General features: G+C 41.0%; 4 protein-coding genes across 7 annotated transcripts; 2 read left to right on the forward strand and 2 right to left on the reverse strand.

Annotated features, from left to right (window-relative positions):
- Positions 1-1941: 1941 nt before the first annotated feature.
- arf6a (ADP-ribosylation factor 6a) lies at positions 1942-4724 on the reverse strand. 2 transcript variants are annotated; one of them, XM_056404866.1, is made up of 2 exons: positions 4571-4724; positions 1942-4439 (listed from the first exon to the last, which is right to left on the reverse strand). In XM_056404866.1, exon 2 carries the CDS (start codon positions 3732-3734, stop codon positions 3207-3209), a length of 528 nt encoding a protein of 175 aa, XP_056260841.1. In that variant the 5' UTR covers positions 3735-4439; positions 4571-4724; the 3' UTR covers positions 1942-3206. The 2 variants fall into 2 exon arrangements, with proteins under 2 accessions (XP_056260841.1, XP_056260843.1); XM_056404868.1 differs by having other exon boundaries at positions 4575-4708.
- A 2279-nt stretch (positions 4725-7003) lies between these two features.
- prpf39 (PRP39 pre-mRNA processing factor 39 homolog (yeast)) lies at positions 7004-14322 on the forward strand. Of its 3 annotated transcripts, none has more exons than XM_056404863.1 (15): positions 7004-7142; positions 8171-8599; positions 9058-9251; positions 9371-9496; positions 9788-9906; positions 10029-10196; positions 10487-10664; positions 11092-11199; positions 11305-11724; positions 11912-12038; positions 12212-12480; positions 12750-12934; positions 13049-13132; positions 13325-13439; positions 13658-14322. In XM_056404863.1, exons 1-15 carry the CDS (start codon positions 7130-7132, stop codon positions 13745-13747), a joined length of 2625 nt encoding a protein of 874 aa, XP_056260838.1. In that variant the 5' UTR covers positions 7004-7129; the 3' UTR covers positions 13748-14322. The 3 variants fall into 3 exon arrangements, with proteins under 3 accessions (XP_056260838.1, XP_056260839.1, XP_056260840.1); XM_056404864.1 differs by having other exon boundaries at positions 11305-11469; XM_056404865.1 differs by having other exon boundaries at positions 11305-11469; positions 13049-13123.
- A 497-nt stretch (positions 14323-14819) lies between these two features.
- On the forward strand, positions 14820-16691 carry faua (FAU ubiquitin like and ribosomal protein S30 fusion a). The gene is made up of 5 exons (XM_056363521.1): positions 14820-14915; positions 15383-15464; positions 15648-15792; positions 16180-16235; positions 16468-16691. The coding sequence occupies exons 2-5, from the start codon at positions 15390-15392 to the stop codon at positions 16591-16593; spliced, it is 402 nt and encodes a 133-aa protein (XP_056219496.1). The 5' UTR covers positions 14820-14915; positions 15383-15389; the 3' UTR covers positions 16594-16691.
- Positions 16692-17023: 332 nt separating this feature from the next.
- fkbp3 (FKBP prolyl isomerase 3) lies at positions 17024-19104 on the reverse strand. Its single transcript, XM_056363520.1, has 7 exons — positions 18954-19104; positions 18506-18607; positions 18236-18337; positions 18012-18147; positions 17776-17843; positions 17577-17674; positions 17024-17389 (listed from the first exon to the last, which is right to left on the reverse strand). The coding sequence occupies exons 1-7, from the start codon at positions 19056-19058 to the stop codon at positions 17335-17337; spliced, it is 666 nt and encodes a 221-aa protein (XP_056219495.1). The 5' UTR covers positions 19059-19104; the 3' UTR covers positions 17024-17334.
- Between the last annotated feature and the right edge of the window lie 1250 nt (positions 19105-20354).

Genomic DNA, 20354 nt, shown 5'->3' on the forward strand with positions numbered 1-20354 from the left:
TGCATGAAAGCGGTCTCTGCAGTTTCATTCAAAGATTCTACCTGGTCAAGTAAGAGAGGCAATAAAAACTTTTAATCTATCATCCTTTAAGTGAGGGCCACAGGTGAGCCTGGCAGCATTTGACACCAGCCGATGTGTGCAGCGCATCTGCTGCTGAGTGCAGTGACAGCTGCACAAAGGGCCTGTGACATGTGCAGCCTGATTCAGTGGCTGAGTGCTGATGTAACATCAGGAACCGTTTCAAACTCTCTCTCCCTTTCCATATTTCCTCCCCTTCATTCCTCCTGAGAGAAAGAAAAGCGCTCGTAGATTTCACTTTTGGAATTTCCACATCCACAATGGAAAATCATAAGCAAACAAGATCATACTTGACACTGCTGAGGCACTGCCCTCAACTGTTCAAATAAAGTGGGTTCAGTACAATAGCGCTCTCTGAAAATGCAGGAAATTGCTGCAACTGGTGTTGCTGATTCCAAAGAACCTGACTTGTAAGTGACAGCAGTTTCAGCAGAGATAACGGGCTGTAGAATCTGTCTGCCCCTGTCCTTCTAGCCGGACACGTCACATGCATGGCACAGCTTTCAGCACAGCAACAGGTCAAACTTCAAATCAACAGCCACAGAACAAACAGCATGTGGGCAAACAGAGCAAATGCAGAGATAGAAAGCAAGCATTCCTGCACAGGAATTCCTGCACTGACTCAGCTATAGTAACATAAATGTAAAGCCTCTAAAATGTAAGCTTTCCAGGAAACCGGAGGGTAATGTAGTTATTGCCTTAGTGCTCAGGACATGAAGTCACACAGATAAAAATCTGTGGAGGAATTAGGATTTCACCTGTGTGTGTTTATGTTTAAGACACAACCTGACACTCGCTGTGACTGTTTTTGCTCACCAATAAGTGAGTCGCTCCTAAGCCACCAATTTCCATGACAACCGTTTTCTTCTGTCAAGTGTTTCCTGACTTCACACGGTGATGTCACTACCCACAATTCACACCCTCCTCTTTCGATGTGTGACCTTAAACACACATACACACACACACTTCTTCTGCTTTTTCTTATGGCTCAGAAACACATGAAACTCAGTTCTACAGTAAACTGAAAGAAAAGAAAAAAAAAGGAAAAAAGAAATGGTTTGAAATGAGACGGTGGCCATCTCAGATCTGCGCCTCAGGGTGACTTGCTTACCCAGGGCAAAATGCCAGGCTGGCTGAGACCTTTTCATGAAGCTGTCACCCTAACCTCAGAAGTTACACAAGCTTGAAGTAAGACATGGGTCTCGTCAGGTACTCAAGAACCCAGATTCACTTTGCTTATTGAACAAACTCTCACACCAATGCAAGATTTTTTCTCGAGTTAAATGTGATGACAGCAGAAATCTTGGTGTTTGAAAAATGTGTCATTTCCTGCTTATAGAAGTGTACTGTTTTACTTTACTGTTGATAGCAGCCTTGTTTAAACAGACAAATGTTGAAGTTACCCATTACCAGGATAGAAGTAAAGTGTCCTGTGTCCGGCCTAAAACGTTGATGCTTGCTGAGTTTTAACCTTCCGTGGTTCAAGTTTGGACCAACTCCGCCATTACCTTTTAATGTGCCTCCTTTGTTTAAAAATGTTGAAAGTTGTCTGTGGAGTCAGAGCCCTGATGGACAAAGTGATACTTTAAGACCTTTGGAAAAGCCCGGTTTACCTGACAATCACTTCTCTGAAACCAGAGATCTCATCACTTATTCACAGCCAGTGACTCACACATGCAAGCGCAGAAAGGAAACGGGCCCCGGCTCACTTCACTTCACTGTTCGTTTTTTACTAGTGCTTTCAACCATCATAGCCTCTCACTTCCTCTTTCGTGAGCTCTTTTTTTCGCAAGTGAAATATTACTTTTGCTACTCTTCTCGTGGTTGCAGCTGCTTATTGAAAAGGCGTCACTTCCGTACTGATCTGGATATATCTTTTTATTATTTCATTAGCAGAGCAAAAAGAAAAGAAAAAAAAAAGGAACAAAAATGAAAGAGCAGTATCTATGAACTTTTAACAGAAGGTGGCAGGACCTTAAGTGTACAGGCAGGTGAGGATGGGTAAAAAAAAAAAAAAAAAAAAAAAAAGAGAGAGAGGGAAGAAGAGGAGGGTAGCAGTCACTGAAGCACCTACATTGGAGGTGGTGGGGGGTTGGGAATTTCGTAAACACTTGCTGGGGTCCAAAAGTCAGTCACAGAAAATCAAAATGTGCACAGCCAGCTAGTCGGTAATCCCCGCCCCCTCCCAAAGTGCAAACTCAGCGGTTTAGAATACCTTCTGCCGTAGTAACTGTCTTGATTTGGGGGTACCTGTGACCCCTCCTAAGGCAGCTGAAACTACAAATACTCAACAGTAATGGAAGCTCTGGGAGGAAAAAAAAAAAGAGGCAATAATAATTAATAATAGTAAGACTGGTGGTAACAGGTTCAGACCCTGAAACAACAAAAACATATATCCATATCACAGTGTGTGTGAATATCCAGCGTCCACATAGTGTCTTTCAAACAAACCCCCACAGTAGACATTATGGATGTGATCACTGCACAGGAAATACGTACTAACACATTTCCTCATTCATCCCAGTACAATCAATTATGAAAACAGTTTTCTTTTCTTTTTTTTCTTTTTTTCTCCAAGGTCCTACCATATCCATATTACACATTCTTACACATTACAAAGGCAGTTTGAGCCATGAAAGTGATATGCTGATGCTAGGCGATGGTTTCTGGACTTCTCCCATCCTTTGGATATGTAGCTGGGTCATGGGAATACTGAGTGATAGCTAAGCAGGGGCAAAACTAAAAGTGTGTGTCCCAAAGTCCCCTAAAAGAAATTATACAAAAGGAGGAAAACAAAAGAATATGCAGTAAGAGCTCAAAAGTAAGCTTATTGGATATTTAAACAGTTCTGATTATACAGATTGTGAACCAAAGCAAACTAAAAGAAAAAAAGGAAGCCAGGCATAAAACAATTGTCCTTTGTTTAAATGAAATCTGGGGTTATAGTGAAGTCATCATTATCAAAAAGAAAAATAAAACAAAATATAATTGCTACTCTCTTTGACATATACTCAGTAGAGAGGTCGTGGTATTAATTGCTTCAGATTGCATTTTTTTTTAAACTCATGTTTTCATTCTCAGCTACTTTTTCTGCCTCCAAGTGTCCAGGCTGGTGAGGGGGAGAAACATTAAGATTTGTAATTTGAGGTAAGCCAGGTCAGGCCCTCGTAAAGTCCATCCCCTGTTGTAGCACACGAGGGCTGAACGTACCAATTCCTATCTCTGATCCGGGTCAGGCCTAGCTTCTCCTGGATCTCGTGGGGTTTCATGGCATCTGGGAGGTCTTGTTTGTTGGCGAAGATCAGGATGATGGCGTCCCTCATCTCCCGGTCGTTGATGATTCGGTGGAGCTCCTGCCTCGCCTCATCGATCCTGTCCCTGTCGGCACAGTCCACCACGAAAATGAGGCCCTGGGTGCCTGTGTAGTAATGTCTCCAAAGAGGCCTAATCTTGTCCTGTCCCCCCACATCCCACACGTTGAACTTCACATTCTTATAGGTGACAGTCTCCACGTTGAAACCAACTGTGGGGATGGTGGTGACAGACTGTCCCAGCTTCAGCTTGTACAAGATTGTAGTTTTACCAGCAGCATCAAGTCCAAGCATCAATATTCTCATCTCCTTGTTGCCAAAGATCTTTGACAGCATTTTCCCCATCTTGTTTGATGTGCATAAATACTTCGTTAGAAGAAGAAAAATTTTTACTTCTCTAATGAGAGTAAAAAGAGTTGTTTTCAATACAACTGAGAAGTTACAGTTTAAATGTGTGCTGGGAGCCCTCCACGTGACGGCAGCGGTGGGCCGACACAAGTGTCAATATTCAAAAGGGGGTGACTTTCAAGTTTGTACAGTCGGATTAACAGAGTGGTACAATTAGCTGGACTGTGATGATCTGACCTGAACTGGTGACTTCGAGCATTCAGTGGGAGCAGTATGTGTGCAGCCCTGGCAGAATTGGGTGGGGATATATTTTCATGATCCACTGCCCTCCGATGTAAGAAGAAAAAATTACATCCCCGTGTTTTAAACTAGCCGTTGAGCACAGACTTTCTTCAGACCCCACATTTCAAGTCTTATTTCTCCTTCAAAGTCCAGCTGCTCTCAGTTGAGCTGGTGTAGCTTCCTACAAAAAGCCTTCTATATAAATCAGGCCCAGTCCAAGCCCGGGGTTCCCACTTCCTCCTTGGCAGCCGGCTGTCCACACTTGCCCTTAGCCAATTCCAGTCGATGAAATTCAAAGCACAGTGTTTTTCTTATAGAAACACACCAAAATTTAAGGTCTCCGGTCCGTTTGTGCACCGGGACATCCAGAGGAAGAGCGCTCAAAAGGTCATTGATTCATCCGACTTTCTTCTCTTCCCCCTGTGACACAAGAGCGGTCCAGAGAAGGGAGGGGTGTTAGTACAGAGAACAACTTTGGCTCCGAAAAAATATTCTTTCTACGGACAGAGAAGCGAAACAAAAACAAAGAACACAGAGAGCGGGATATATACCTACGTCTGCGGCAATCGTCCCCCAGTCCCCGGGCCGTTTCTCCCCGCTCTTGCCGCCCTCTGTCTCTCTTCCTCCCTCTCTCTCTGCAGCCGTTCAGTCGAGCTGTGGCGGTGCTGTGTTACCGGAAAAGGTGCGGACCCAGATCAGCCGCCACTTCCTCTACACTGCTCACACACACTCTAGTGATGCGTTCAAGGGCTCGTCATGAGCTTCGACATCTGAAGACATTCAACTAAAAGCTCATTGCATGGTTGCCTGGAGTGACAATCGTATCTATTTATTACTGCATCACTAAAGCTTTAGTGCAGTAGGAGAACTTGGTGTAGATACTAAAATGTACAGGCTTATTTACAGGTTACATGCCTTTGAATTATTTTCTGATTGATCGACACAAATGCAGTGCCTGTATATTGATGTTTGTTACTAATAAAGTACAAAGAAAGAAAGAAAGAAAGAAAGAAAGAAAGAAAGAAAGAAAGAAAGAAATACCAATGTTTACAAAGTTGAGTTGTAATCAGTCCATAACCCTCATTTCAAAAAGTTATTATAAATACTTTTAGTTTTCAATTAAATGATGCATTAAAAAATGATGAAACTCAAAGTAAAAGAAGAAAAAATGATGGGATGATTGATTGATGAATGATTCTTTTGTGCCACAGTTAGGACTTGGTCGAGACCAGTCTAGCTTTAACACCAAGTTGAAGCAGTGTTTCACTCCCGCTCAGGTTGAAAATCAAGTCTGCTGCACCTTTGACCACACCCGACAGTGATGTCAGGATGTACTGACACATCATGGCATACACTTCGTTATCATTGCAGCTAGCTACCTTACTATTTAAAGATGTGAAACACCTAAAAATGAAATGAGGGCCAATCTACAGAAGAAGTGCTGACTGTCCTCCCTAACCCCCACCAACACATGACATCTGGCTGATAAGTAAATCATTAATTTATGATTTATGACATTTTAGACAGGAAGAATTATCAATTGGTAAATCGAATCATATTTTGTTCTTATTTTGAATTGGTTAATTCAAATTTGTTGAAACAATTTATAACAGCTTTTTCAAAATGTAACAGTTTATTGATTTACTATGATTAAACCCTGTATAAGTCTCAAGTCCAAACTTCATGCAAAGCTGGAAACAAATGCACTCTTCACTCAAATTTTAAGAATTCCGACTGCACCCAAACGCACTATACGCCATTTCGCATGCGCGCTGCGAAAACAGCGAACTGCAGACCGGCCCATTAGCTAGTGTTGACGCCATTTGAGCTTTCATTATGTATTTAATCACCTCTAGTATTACGTGTGGCACAGGAAATACACACAGGCCTGTACATATGAAGCAGATGTAAGGATTTGGGAGGCTTAATGACCTCAGGGGGTTTTACAGCCGGGTCTTTCCGACATGTCTTATCATTCATTCAAAACGGTTCCCGTTTGATTAGTCTGTGACGTGGAGGTTGAGAGTGAGTAGGAAGGAGGGGAACTACAGTGTTTCATTGTAAGAAGCACACCTGCTTATTAAAACGGGCTAAAAACACAAATAACATAATATAACCTACACTATCATTACCTAAGAACCCAGTCATGTTGTTGTAGGATATTATGAGATCAAAAGCTTCACTCTGTTCAAAGAGGTATTTGCATCAGTGGCCTACTTTTGAAACTTTACTGTTGGGTGCTGATACTGTATTGTTATTCTTTGTCCGTTTTGTAGAGCACAATGCCATTTTGAAGTTGTGTTTTTTATTTTCAGGATCCTCTATTTAAAAGTAAATATTAACAGTATTTTAACACTGATATGAATCCGATGGAGATGTAGCAAAATCTACCTAATGTAATCTATAACCTTTATACTGATATCAATATATAAGAGTTAAAAAAAATCACAACAATATATTGGCTGATATTCATGTGTAAAACTATAGACAAATTATGTGGTTGTCTCCATCACTCATCTATAAAATATCGAGAAGATTACCTTGGTGGAAATAAAATTGCTATCTACTCATTACCAATGCAAAAACCATGTACTGTATAAACTGTATAATAAAAACTCACCAATTACTATTATCAAATCAGTTCGTGTAACTTCCATGTTGACAATGTCAGCCATTCAGTGTAAGTATCTACATGTTTTAGACATTTAAAGCCGAGCAGTCTACAAATCTCAACTGTATCCAAATGTACCTGCGGTTGGCTGTTTAGCAAAATGATTTAAGCTCTCTAATCCTTTCCTGTAATTTACTTGCACCTATAATCTTGTGACCTTGCACGTTGTATAAAATGGATAAAAAAAATTGTAATTGTAAAATGTTGTCAATGCCACACACAGACACAAACACGTAGACCTAACCACACACACACACAAACGCACACACACGCACGCACACAGGCACGCACACAGGCCGTTAGCTGAGCATGCGCACAATCTTCTTCAGTGCTTCCTTGAAGTTGATAAGAATGGTGGGCGAAGCGCGCCTGGTTGTTGTAGGTTAGATAAAGTGACTTCGAAAGCTGCACACAAGTTTACAAGATTGGCCAACATTTCATGGAAGATACTGGTAAGTTCCCAAAGCGTATCCTTATTTATGTATTTGGTGTTGCTTGGCTAGAAATGTGGCAATTCATCAGCTAGCTAACGCTAGCTACTAATGCTAGCTAACGCGGAGGAGCCGCCGGTGCCGTCTATTAACTGGAGATCGAGGCACATACTTAGCACGTTGTAGTTGCTGTAGTTATCACAGGGTTTACGAGATTATGGCGGTAAACAATCTCCCTCGTGTAAACTTTGTTAATATCACAGTATTAAGCTCAGGTATGTTGAGAATTGTAGTTAACTAACGAAAAGATTTGAGTTCACTTTCAACGTTACTGAACGAACGCTTATGCGAAGCTAACGTCGACCTCCGGTCACGTTTCTGCTGCGATAGTTTGCAGGAAATAGATAGGAGTCGAGGCCCAACTTCTGATTGAACTTTGACTATGCAAACAACCTCCCGGGTGCAACATGGCCTCGAGCAGCAAACAAGACTATCGTTAAAGCTACTATTAACCGATTTTGACGGAACACGTAGTCATCCTTTGCCTTTATGATATGGAGCTACGTGCCGCGTTATTTAAGTAACAGATCACGCTGATGCATTATTTTTAGTAGCCAAGTTAGGATTTAAGATAAAGCTGGCGTCCGTTTTAGTGTTAGAACAAGGAAGTATCCTGTTGCACCGGCTACAGCCTCTGCCGGGGTGACCTTTTTTGGTGTGAAGCTAGTTAACTGAAAGTTAATGGTTGATGTTAATATGAGCGCCCCCAACTAAAAATATGGCACATGTGTTAGAATCATTAACGTACGAATTAAAAAAGTGTAAGGTGAGGAGCTGGGAAGTCGTGGAATCTGATGGCTTTTCCTAGGAAATAAAACTCCAGTATCTGCACTTTGAGGTGCTGAATACTTGATTTTCCAAATGGAGTAATTGTCTGTGATATTAATACTATAACTAATGTGGTTGTATTATCTACCTTATATAAGCATACTGTTCCCTACTATAATTTTATTAGACTTGTATTGATAATCTGACCCGCCTTTCAACAGGCCTGCACCTCTCAGACGACACCATTACTGGAATGCTGGACACTGAGTCCCCTGCCATGGAGAGCAATGGGGATGCTTTTCTTCCTGACCTTCCTGTTCTAGGCCAAGCTGCTGACTGGGCCTTGGACCAGGTTGCTCCTGAGCCACTCACCAATATCTTGCCTGAGGACTCAGATGCGTCCCAGGATTCTGGGGTGCAACAGCAGCAACCAAACCAGCAGATGAATTCCACAGAGCTGGGATCTGTGGAGAAGGCTGTGGAGCAGTTTCAGCTTGCCAGTGCGCAGCTCTTCCGAGAGGAGCAGCCATTACAGCCCACAGAGGAAGCAGAAGAGCCATCAGAAAACAAAGCAGAGTCTGTGGACTCCGATCAACACAGCCAGGAGATGAATGTAGAGCCTGAGCCTACTGTACAGGATAGCATCCAAGGTAAAAAAAAAAGAAAAAAGCTGGTGTTTAGTTGTTGCTATGTATATGATATATGTTAAGGCAAAGTTGTAACTAATGGCAGCAATAAAATAAATTGGAAATTGGGAGATTTAACATTGGCCAATGCTAGCCATTTTATTAAAAGAAAACAAAACTAGTTCCCTCAACTAAAGTGGTTAAAAACATTAAAAGGCCAATAGCCCATCTTTGATTGATATGTGCCATAGCATTAACTTTAAAAGATGCTATTGCTTACATAACACATAAGCAAATACATGATACAACATGTATTCATTTCCCAACTATATTGGCTAACCCTAACCCAGCAAGCAACATTTCTTTAAAAAAAAAAATTATAAAACTCAAATGTCACTGTTGGGCATTTAGTAGTAATTAAACAAATTTAGGGCTAATATCTTGCTAAATGCAACTTAATGATTCCCTGTTAACTTCCTCAGATGACACTGAGGTACCACAGGCGACGGAGGATGGCATGGAGCTGGAAGAACCATCCAAAGAGACAACAGAAGAATCGACTGTTCCAACAGAGCCACAGCTGCCCAGTGAGTTTGACAAACTCTTTAAAGGCTGTGAGGAGAACCCAGAAGACTTCAATGGTTGGGTCTACCTGCTGCAGTATGTGGAGCAAGAGGTAAGCGATTAAGATATATTCTTTTTGTATTTTTTTTTTTTATTTAACAAGGTAATCAAATTCATATTTTTACATAATATCATTCAGTCAATCTTTTTGTTGTTCCCTTTTCGTTGCAGAATGTCCTTACAGCTGTGAGAAAGGCATTTGATGTTTTCTTCCTACGCTATCCCTACTGCTATGGCTACTGGAAGAAGTATGCTGACATAGAGAAAAAGCATGAGAACATACAGGTTGCAGAAGAGGTAAATATAAATATCTTCTTGACATACACAGTTTTTTCTTTTAGAACATATGTTTTCTACTTTTTTTAACTGGAAGTGCTGTTACTTCCTGATCTAATAGTTCTGTTCTGGCACATCCCTGTTACATAATATTATGTTAGTACACTGACACAAGACATGTGGTTGTACCTATTTTTTTACAGCAACGGTTCAAGTCATTAAGGCAGAGGGGCAAAGGGAGAGCCAATTTTATGAATGTTGTAAAATCTTTCTAGTCATTGACAGGCTTGTTTGTGTTTCATCACTCCAAAGGTGTACAGAAGAGGCTTGCAGGCCATACCTCTTAGTGTGGACCTGTGGCTGCACTACCTGACCTACATCAAAGAGAACTCAGACCCTAGTGACCCAGAGACTGAGGGACGCATTCGAGGGTGAGTAAAAGGCTCTTGTTATTTTTTAAGAAGGTATTGGTAGTTGTTGAACACCAATGGGCTAGAGAGACAACAAATAGTTGCATAACGTTGACAATCTTTCCTTTATTTTCTACCATTAGTGCCTATGAACATTCAGTGCTTGCGGCAGGCACAGACTTTCGCTCAGACCGTCTGTGGGAGTCCTTCATCAGCTGGGAGACAGAGCAGCAGAAGCTGGCTAACGTCACCGCCATCTATGATCGCATCTTGGGCATTCCAACCCAACTATATTCCCAGCACTTCCAGAGGTAGGGAGAAAGAACAGAAAAGGGCTTGGTGCTGTCATGTTGTGTCTGCTTTTTATCAGCTCCTCAGTTATACTCCAGAGGGACAGGTTCTGTGTAGTTGATTTATTTTTGAGTTATTTTTGAATGTAAACTAAAAATATCTTTGACCAGAATAGGGCCCAATCTTTTGAAGCACTCAGCTCTACAGAACACAAACCTGAGATCTTTTTTCCTGTAAGCCATTTAGACTCTACATGTAACACTGTGATTTTTTTCAGCTGATTCTTATTTACATTTTTCAATCTTTGCAGGTTCAAAGATCATGTGCAGAACAACAACCCCAAACATTTCTTGTCGGAGCAGGAGTTTGTTCAGCTGAGGCTCGAGCTCTCCAAAGCCAGCTTAGCCATGGTCAGCAACGATGGGGAGACACCTGCTGCTGAGGAGGAGCTACCACCTGGTACAGAAGATCTTGCGGATCCTGCTAAGGTAGAAATCTAACCGCCAATCCTGCAGGGGAGAAAAATTTACAAAATTCCTGCTTGCAGGGGTTAGCAGGAGCTTGCCTGTTCTCCATGATGAAATGGAAAGAAAAATTTGTTCAGGTTTGAAGAGGTGTCTTTATGTCAGCAGCCAAGCCAATGAATGCCAGGGGGGGATTCAAGCTGGCATCCAGTCAGGGGCTCGTCCTAAAACTAAAAGGATCACCTGAGGCCCATTGACCCCAGCACCTGCACCCAGAGGCTGATATGCAGGGTGCATACATACCTCTCCCCTCTGCAGGCTTCTTTTCTCTGGCAAGCTCATGGTGATGTAAATCCTTGGCTGCAGGACTAGCAGTTTTTACAACAAGTGGAAAATGTGAAACATACACGAGGGTGTTGACGTTTTTTTTTTTTTGTGTGTTTCTATGTAGAGGGTGACAGAGATCGAGAATATGCGCCACAAAGTGATCGAAGTTCGGCAGGAGGTGTTCAACCACAACGAACATGAAGTCAGCAAGCGCTGGGCCTTTGAGGAAGGGGTGTGTGTCTAGTTTTCCTCCACCACAATGTTATTTGTTGGAAATGTTTTTTTTTCTTTGTATTCGTTGACACTGTATAATAAGCATTTATTCATGTCATTTTAGATTAAGAGACCATACTTCCATGTCAAAGCCTTAGAGAAGACCCAGCTCAACAACTGGAAGGAGTACCTGGACTTTGAGATTGAGAATGGGACTCCGGAGCGTGTGGTCGTTCTCTTTGAACGATGCCTCATCGCCTGTGCTCTCTACGAAGAGTTCTGGACCAAGGTAATGCCACCATTAACCTCTCTCTCACTCCCGCTACCTCCCTGCACTTCCCCCATCAACGATGATAATCACATCGACACAGTAAATCGTCCTGCACTCTCTTTGCGTGTAACGTTGATATGTGACTGTATCTGTTGTATTAGGGGATGGCCAGCTTGCCACACAAGATTTGACTGCAGCATTTGCCAACTACTACGTTGCATCTACTTCGTCTCCCACTACCTTACAGAAACTTATCTAATTGGTTCCATGAAGGTGCTGATGGGTTTACACAGAAAATTTCTAAAAACGATCTTGTCAATGAAGAAATTCACTGTTTCTGTCAACTGAAATTTTAGATGTAAAATGTGTTGTCTCTTTTGCCTTTCTCTTTCTCCTCTTTTCTTTTTCTCTGTCCTCTCCTGCGTTTCTTCCAACTCGCTTTCTCTTTTTCACTCTGAAGTATGCAAAATATCTAGAGAGCTACAGCACTGACGGTGTGAGACATGTCTACAAGAAGGCGTGTACCATCCATCTGCCCAAGAAACCAGCCATCCACCTGCTGTGGGCAGCCTTTGAGGAGCAGCAAGGTGAGTGACACTTATTCAAATCATCATGCAAATTGAACACAACAGTCAAATTAACCAAGGAGACTATGAGGAACTAAACGTGTAGATATTGACACATGGTCCAAAAACACCATATTCCTGTGATTTGACTTGAGGTCCGCCATGTTCACAGTATTCTGCTTTTCTTTGCCCAGGGAATGTAGAGGAGGCGCGTGGCATCCTGAAATCCCTGGAGGTGGCAGTTGCAGGACTGGCAATGGTGCGCCTTCGTAGGGTCAGTCTGGAGCGTCGCCATGGTAACTTGGAGGAAGCTGAGGCACTGTTAAGGGAGGCCATGGAGTCTGCGAAGAACGCTACTGAGACATCGTTTTATGCTGTGAAGCTGGCCAGGCAGCTGATGAAGGTGCAGAGAAGTCTGAGCAAAGCCAGGAAGGTGCTGCTGGAAGCTATTGAAAAAGACCAGGTAAGGAACTTCTTGATCGCTTCTTTGATAGACACATGCTTACATGGCTGATTTAAAGGTCTGAACAATGACTCTGCAAACCCTTATTGAAGCCTGAAATGTTGCCATTTGGCCAGTAAAGGTCTACAGGCCAACTCTACCAACATCATTTTACTCATCTCTTCTCACCTTTTTTTTACCTTTCTTGTGAATAAAGTGAATATTCCAGCTATTCCCTACTACACTGCATGTGTTGTGAGTTAGATGCTGATATCTTTATGGCTTTACAGACGAGTCCAAAACTGTATCTAAACCTCCTTGAGCTGGAATACAGTGGGGACGTGACGCAGAACGAGGCAGAGATCATGGCTTGTTTTGACCGAGCCCTGAACAGTCCGATGCCCCTTGAATCCCGCCTCCTCTTCTCCCAGCGCAAGGTCGAGTTCCTTGAGGACTTTGGAAGTGACATCAATATGTGAGTTTTGTGTTACTTTTAGAAAGACAGTAATGGCTATTGTATTTTTTGTTTTTTTTTTGCATTTATTTTGTAATGTTTGATGAAAAAGTTTCATTCTTTTAAATCTCTTAGGCTTGTGGCTGCATATGAGGAACAGCAGAAACTACAGAAAGAAAGCGAACCCACAAAGAGGAAAGCTGAGAACGGGTATGACAGGTGGATAATGGAACAGGGCTTGGGTCATTTCAACACATCACCAATATTTTTCACAAGTTTCTGAAATAACTTTAATAACTTACTGATTGTGTCCCGTATTTGGGACAATCCGCTCAGGGATGTAAGAGGCTATATTTCTTGATGAAATACTTATCAAGGGAATTTGCTGACATGAACCTACTTTGTCTGCAGTTCTCAGGAACCTGACGCCAAGAGACAGCGTGTGGATGACAGTTCCTCGGGTGCAGCTAATGCAATGACAGACATGCAGGCAAACAACTCTGCATATAACTACAACTGGTACCAGGTACGTTTCATGCCCTTGGTTTCAGTTCTTTTTCTGACCAAGCATGAATGGCCGTTTACAATATCTGTGTATTTTCTAGAGAACTTATTGCAATGAGAATGGGCTGATAAAGCTGTACCACAAATAAGCTCATGTTATGTTATGTTATGTTATGTAAAGCCTGTTGAAAATGCCATTGATCAAGGTGATTGATGAGCTTTTCTTTTTCTCCTTTTTAGCAACAGTACGGTGGTTGGGGACAGAACTCCTGGGGGCAGTACAACCAGTATGCCCAGTATAACCAGTACTACCCCCCTCCTCCTACATGATTGACAAAATCCTGACATGAAGATGGAGACTTGGAGAAAATCATCCTTTCTGACCTGCCTACATCTCTGAACATGAACAGGGCTTCTTAACACGGTGTCATGGATATTTCAGTCCAACTACAGAAGCTGATTTGTTCCTCCTTTATGGTTTAGAGTGTGCTTATCAGTTAAATTACACTTTGTAGCCATTGGTCGGAGTATAATAAACTTGGCCCTCCATGGCAGTCATGTTGACCAGTCATGTTTAAAAAGAATTAATTGCTACATTCATCATCTCCAACTCTGGCTGCTTTTTTTGAGGTTCTTTAATGCATGTTATTTGTGAAGGCAGAGTTATTTTTCCCTATTACAAAAGCTTTTTAATTTTTAGATCGGATGACATAGTTTGGTCTCTTTCTTTGTGTTTAAGATTTAAACTTGTAAAGGAGGCATTCATTGATGTACCTCTGAGTCATGTGTTTCTCCCTCCCAAATGGAAAGATTTTTAATATTTCATGGTTATGTTTCCATAAAGAGAAATGAAGAGTTCCTTGTTTTTTGACTTGATTTCATAATAAAGAGATTGATATCCTGAAGTGTCTCTCTTTGATTTAAATGTCCTCCAAGGGTCACTGAAGTTCTCATGAGCTCTTTAGAGACATTATACACACGATCCTTCAATAAAGTATGCATTTTAAAGTACAGCAATGATCTTTTCCACGTTTGCCTGTCCATGTGCAAATGACCAGAACCTTGTAGTGTAATAAAAAAATGAAATGTTGCTAGTTACGACAGTATTGTACTGGTTGTGAAAGTGAAGGCGTCATTTCCACTGCTGAGTCACGTTAAGGAATTGATCCATAGCCCAAAACTATAAAAATGTTCAAATGGATGTCTCAAGAATTTCTTCTGTCTGTAATCCACTATTCAGCATCTCTCTGGGCAGATATACTGATTACTGACTTTACGGATTTACTTAGGTATTTTTTTAAGGCCTGTTGAAATGAAATATAGTGGATTATTGCCAACTTTTATGAAGCAAAAGCCAATAATCGATCCGCATCGCGCTCCAAAGTGCAACGGGCGTGGCTACAGAGGCCACTAGGCCTACGTAAACCCGCACATGCGCAGTGTCGGACCTTAAACAGCCCTTTTTATGCCTAGCGTTGAACGACTAGCATCAAACGAGGTAAGGCCTGTGCAATATAAGTGAAAAATCCTTATTATGTAAAACCCCGATAGGTTTTGGTAGGTAAATATAGCTCCTATAACATCATTTATCACAAGTTACATTTTATTTTGAACAGTTTGGAGAAATTCCACGTGTTTTTATGCTATTTTATGAAACGCATGCCCCATGTGGCTAGTTAAGCTAGCGTAGCATTAGCTGCACACCAGTAGAGAAGTCTACTTGAGCTCCCGGCACGTTGCTTTGTGCTGGTTCCTTTTAGTTTTCGACTTGGCAGGTTTTTGATAGGGTGCATTTTGTGGTGAAAATTTCACGCTGGAGTGACTTAATTTCAAATACAGCGAAACACGGCGTGTTTGTTAGCAAGTATTAGCTGTCACGGATAAATCTAACGCCACTGGCTGATTTCCGCGTTTCAAACATATTTAATGATTATAATCGGCCCTGTATGTCATTTTTTCTTCCAGCATCAAGATGCAGCTCTTCTTGCGTGCCCAGAACACTCACACCCTTGAGGTGACCGGACAGGAGACTGTTGGACAGATCAAGGTAAATGTCTGGAAGTTTGGTCGAATTGGTGAATACGCCAAACTTTTGGTCTCGGTCATATTTTTTTGATCACTGCTGTTGTTTGTCGTTTGATGGGTTTCTAAAGCAGATACTTATTTAAACCCAAATATAATTTTAACATGGAATGGTTTATGAAAATCGCTCTTCTTTGTCGTCTCCCAGGCCCATGTCCAGTCTCTGGAGGGTCTCCTTGTCGAGGATCAGGTGCTGTTGCTTGCTGGATGCCCACTGGAGAATGATGCCTCCCTGGCATCTTGTGGAGTGTCAGAGCACTGCACCCTGGAGGTAGCTGGCAGGCTGCTGGGAGGTCAGTATACAAACGCAACCGTAACTGCATGTTTTTCCACCTGAGAGGCAGTTTACAAGCTGGCCTGTCTGCACAGGTGATATGTCATAAGCCAGTGCTTCTTGATGCTCACATCTTCAATTTTACTTAAATGCCAAATCGGCGCTTGTCTGGAGTATACTGCCTGCCTCATGTATAGCGATTAAACTATCGCATTTGTAGCAGAAGCCAAGACAACCAAGATTGTCAATGTTGAATGCACGAATAGAGAGAGAGAGATGTTTCTGAAGACTACTGCCCCCACACAAAGTGTTATTAAACTGTAGATACATTATTGTCTGAAATTTTAGGACTTGAGTTTTCTCCAAAATGTCCCAATAATGCCTCTCTATTTTCCCCCTCCACCAGGTAAAGTCCACGGTTCTCTGGCCCGTGCTGGAAAAGTGAGGGGACAGACACCCAAGGTAAGGAAATCCCTTTCCCCCTGCCTGTCATGTTCTAGTATGATTTTAAACCCATGAATTTACACCTTTTAATAAGCTTAATATCAGACATCTTGCGCTTTTAATGTAATTTGCTTATATGTGAAAATGGCTTTCACATCTTCTGTTAAAGATGTGAATGTGCTAGTAATTGTGAATGTTATATTATGAACTTGGAAAAATGACAAAATATCTTTGCTGTGACATTGTTCAGGTTGACAAGCAGGAGAAAAAGAAAAAGAAGACTGGCCGCGCCAAGCGTCGCATCCAGTACAACAGGCGCTTTGTGAACGTTGTGCCCACCTTCGGTAAGAAGAAGGGACCCAATGCCAACTCCTAAATGCTTCATTGCCCCACAGGAGAAGCATGATTGCTATCCATTGATTTTTACCAAGTTAAATGTTGTCCTGTACAGAATAAAATTTGGCTTGGATAGAATGAGTGTTGTGTGATGTGTCCTGCAATGGAAGTTTGGTTCTTTATCAAACCAGTAGCTTTTTTAGTTAAGTTTCTTTTAAAAAAACACTATTGGAACTCAAATCTCCCAATACATGACTGGTTATAATTACTATACAAGTCTAACTCTTGAAATCACAATTTGTGGTATCTATTGGTTTGCCAGATGCTGTTTGTGATCTACTCGCTTACTTTATTTTAATTAAATGTATAAGTGCTCTGCAACTAATGGTGTGGATGATTAACACACTATACACATCCATTCATATATACTACAGTGACTGGTTATTTAGAAAATGAACACCAGAAAGCAATTTTGTCATTCTGTATGAACCAAGTCCATGAAACAGGTTTATTCATCATTTACATTGTACATGCAAAAGAACAGAACAAAAAAAAAGTCTCAGTGCGTCTCATATGTACATTATTGACAAGCCATCTCATTTTGGCCAAAAACTTAACGTAATAACTGGTCATTATTTCTTCTTACTCCAACCTGTTGTACATAATGTGAAAGGAGACAAAGTGCAGAGAAACTGGGCACAGCACAATCAAAATGCCATTGTAAGTTTAATCTTTACAGCGGGGCTTTCCAATGTGATGCATGCTGGCCAATGTTTGTCAGTTAATCCACAGCCACAAGCTCAACTTCAAAAATCAGCTTTGCATTGGGTGGAATTCTGATAGAGCTGGAGTTAAGGAGAAGATCAAGTCAATGCAAAATGAAATCATTAAAAACATGAACCTGATAGTGATCTCCTGTGTTGGCAGGAAAATTTGAAAAACCATCACATTACACTTCAAATGCATTCATATTTACACAACATGCACAAAGTGGGACATTTAATCAGCCAAAGAAAAGGATACTTGGACTCTGGGAGACCCTTCTTTCCATAGGCCCACTCTGATTCAATCTCCACACGAGCCGTTTCACCCTTGCTCATTGTTAGAAGGGCCTCATCCCACTGGAAATAAAGGATTACTGATGATGATGCAGTGGAGAGATTTGTCACTTTGAGAAACAGAGAAATCTGGATGCACAGAGCAAAAAACAGGATGGACTTACTCCTCTAATGACTCTGCCCAAGCCGACCTTGAAGCTCAGGGGTTTGGCCTGCTTCTTCTTTCTGGCTGCTGTGGTGAGAGAAGTACAGTAATGGTTTAAACCTGAGCACAGAATCTTCATCATAGGATTTTATCTGCATCTATAATCATAAAAATGTATGCACTGAATTTTAAAAGCTTCCTCAAATGGACCATGTTTGGGATGGAGTATCATTTTAAGGTGCAAGTCTGTCATACCTGTGGGAATATTGGTGTCAAACACAGTTCCATCCTCCAAGGTACCAGTGTACCAGCAGCTCACAGTCTCGCCTTTCTTTGGGAAGTTTGTCTTGTCACCTTTCTTAAGCACTGACTTGGTGTACTTGGGCGGACCCTGAGAAAGGCAATGCAGGAACAGTTAATAATAGTTTTTATATTGTATATGCAAAGCAGAAGTGAACACTAACATCCTGGACCAGTACCTCATCCACCACCTCTGTCTTGACTTCTTTTGGCTTTTCTTCAATTTTGACAGCTTTAACCTGCTCAGTCACTTCTTCTATTGGTTCTGTGCCTTTAAACCTCTGCAAAGACAGTACAACACAGACACACACACACACACAGACACACACACACACACACACACACACACACAGACACACACACAGTCTGGATGAGGTTGTCAACCAACCCAGTGTACACAATCCCCAGTGATGCTGCGTCACTATGTGTAATAAATGACCATCACTTACTTTGCTCTCAAAAAGCTGATTGTAGGCAATGATCAGTTGTTCTTTCTTTGCTGTTTTGGCAACATTTTTTATGTTTCCCAGCAGCTTGTGCTCATTGAGAAACTGTAGGAGAAAGTGCAAATAGAAGGGTTAGCGTCATTTAACCATGTGTGCACTCCTGCTCAAAACAATGACAGGTATAAGAAGTCATGTCAGTCAGTAAATGTCACTGTTTCTGCTCCTGGTCAGATGAAATAATGAGTTTTCAGTTATGGCTTTTTTTCTGAAATGAGCAGGGCTCCTTTGTATAATATGTATTGTTGTAAATCCTGCCTCGCCAGATGCTAAACAGCAGTTGTAGCTCCCCTTAGCTAGCCATGCAGCATGCTGCAATTCCCAGAGAGCGTTAACACTTAAACCTACAAATACTCAAACTGGAATCATGAAGAGACTTAAGGGATAAACATACCGAGTGGGCTGCATTGTCCTGAATGAACTTTATAATGTCTTTTTTTGGTAAATCGTCACTTTTTAGTTGCTCATCGCTCCAGTCCCGTGTTGGTACAGCCGCCATTTTGAGAGGCGAACTGATAAACTTTGACCCCTCCTGGCGTATTTTAAAAACTGCAACCACAGAAACACTTTGGTGCAACACTACTTTGGTACTGTGGCTCAACTAATCATTTATAAATAACAAACATTACATTTTTGGACGATAAGAATGATATTGTTTTAAAAAACTATTTATTTTGAACCTCTTTATTTTAATGATGCAAATGTACCAAAAAGAAAACAACGTGTGGTTTACATGCTGTAGTAGCCTATACAACAATTCAAAAATTGTATTCAGACAATTAAGTATTCAGACATTATATTGATTCATAACATTGACTGAAGAATAGTAAAGCAATAAAAACAGTAGAAACTTGTGAAGCCATAAATATTTGCCTTTAATGTCTTTGTTGTTTGATACACAGTATAGTTATATTTTGTCTTGTTGAAATAGGCAACTTAGAATATTTTTATTTCATTGTCCTTATTTATCTGATGCATCTTAGTTTATCATATTTTGTACGTATTTCCCATATCCTCTCTACTTTGTATCTTATTACAGAAGTTTTGATTGATTGTTTCTTCCATTTTCAGTGTTCAATACTCAATCAATAGGCCTACTTTAAATACTTGAAATACGATGAACTGGAAATATGATAAACTGGATAATGCTATGAATAATAAAATATTTGATAAAAAAACAAAACATTAGTGCTTTATTGGTAAGTCCAATTGGTGAGTCCCTTGTATTATATATTTTTAATTTAGCTCATGGATTGTCACTTGATACTCTGAGCAAAGCTAGTCAACATTTATGCTGAATCATGACCCAATCATCAAATCAATAAGACGCTCACAAATTGTAAAAGTGTATCTGTGGTTAAATGAGGGATACACTAATTATTTTAACGGTGGGTTACAACTCTCTGAGGTGAGTGTCCTGCCACCTAGTGGACAAATATAAGTGTAACTTTCCAGGCGATGACACTGTACACTAGTACAGATATATGTGCCTGTGTGGCTTAAATCAACTTTGGCCAATCCAATAGTTAGAAATGGAAAAAAAAACGCATGAAGAGAAAAATAAAGAACAGGCCAAACATTACAAAACTTTACATCGCCAAAGAACCTCTTTAATCAAATTCTATTGTAAAACCAATGATATTTAAATCTGTTCTATTCATTAAAAAAAGCTTTGCTACACTTAATAACTTGTGTCACGTTGTCAGGTAATAATCTGTGAAGGGAAAATCCTGATTCTTTATTAATAAAATAGATAATTTTCTCTGGAGAGGGCATAACTTTCCAGTAACAAACT

Source organism: Seriola aureovittata, chromosome 19, assembly GCF_021018895.1.
Source record: "Seriola aureovittata isolate HTS-2021-v1 ecotype China chromosome 19, ASM2101889v1, whole genome shotgun sequence".
NCBI lineage: Eukaryota > Metazoa > Chordata > Actinopteri > Carangiformes > Carangidae > Seriola > Seriola aureovittata.

What these genes read in the sequence shown, in the direction of transcription:
- fkbp3 (XM_056363520.1), bottom strand. Translation starts at nt 19,058, where the DNA reads ATGGCGGCTGTACCAACACGGGACTGGAGCGATGAGCAACTAAAAAGT. An exon ending in TGGGCAGAGTCATTAGAGGA is followed by an intron (nt 17,675 to 17,775) that starts GTAAGTCCATCC and finishes CTTTATTTCCAG; the next exon opens with TGGGATGAGGCCCTTCTAAC. An exon ending in AAGGGTCTCCCAGAGTCCAA is followed by an intron (nt 17,390 to 17,576) that starts GTATCCTTTTCT and finishes CAGCTCTATCAG; the next exon opens with AATTCCACCCAATGCAAAGC.
- faua (XM_056363521.1), top strand. Translation starts at nt 15,390, where the DNA reads ATGCAGCTCTTCTTGCGTGCCCAGAACACTCACACCCTTGAGGTGACC. An exon ending in AGACTGTTGGACAGATCAAG is followed by an intron (nt 15,465 to 15,647) that starts GTAAATGTCTGG and finishes GTCGTCTCCCAG; the next exon opens with GCCCATGTCCAGTCTCTGGA. An exon ending in AGCTGGCAGGCTGCTGGGAG is followed by an intron (nt 15,793 to 16,179) that starts GTCAGTATACAA and finishes CCCCTCCACCAG; the next exon opens with GTAAAGTCCACGGTTCTCTG.
- prpf39 (XM_056404863.1), top strand. An exon ending in TGTACAGGATAGCATCCAAG is followed by an intron (nt 8,600 to 9,057) that starts GTAAAAAAAAAA and finishes TAACTTCCTCAG; the next exon opens with ATGACACTGAGGTACCACAG. An exon ending in TATTCCCAGCACTTCCAGAG is followed by an intron (nt 10,197 to 10,486) that starts GTAGGGAGAAAG and finishes CAATCTTTGCAG; the next exon opens with GTTCAAAGATCATGTGCAGA.
- arf6a (XM_056404866.1), bottom strand. Translation starts at nt 3,734, where the DNA reads ATGGGGAAAATGCTGTCAAAGATCTTTGGCAACAAGGAGATGAGAATA.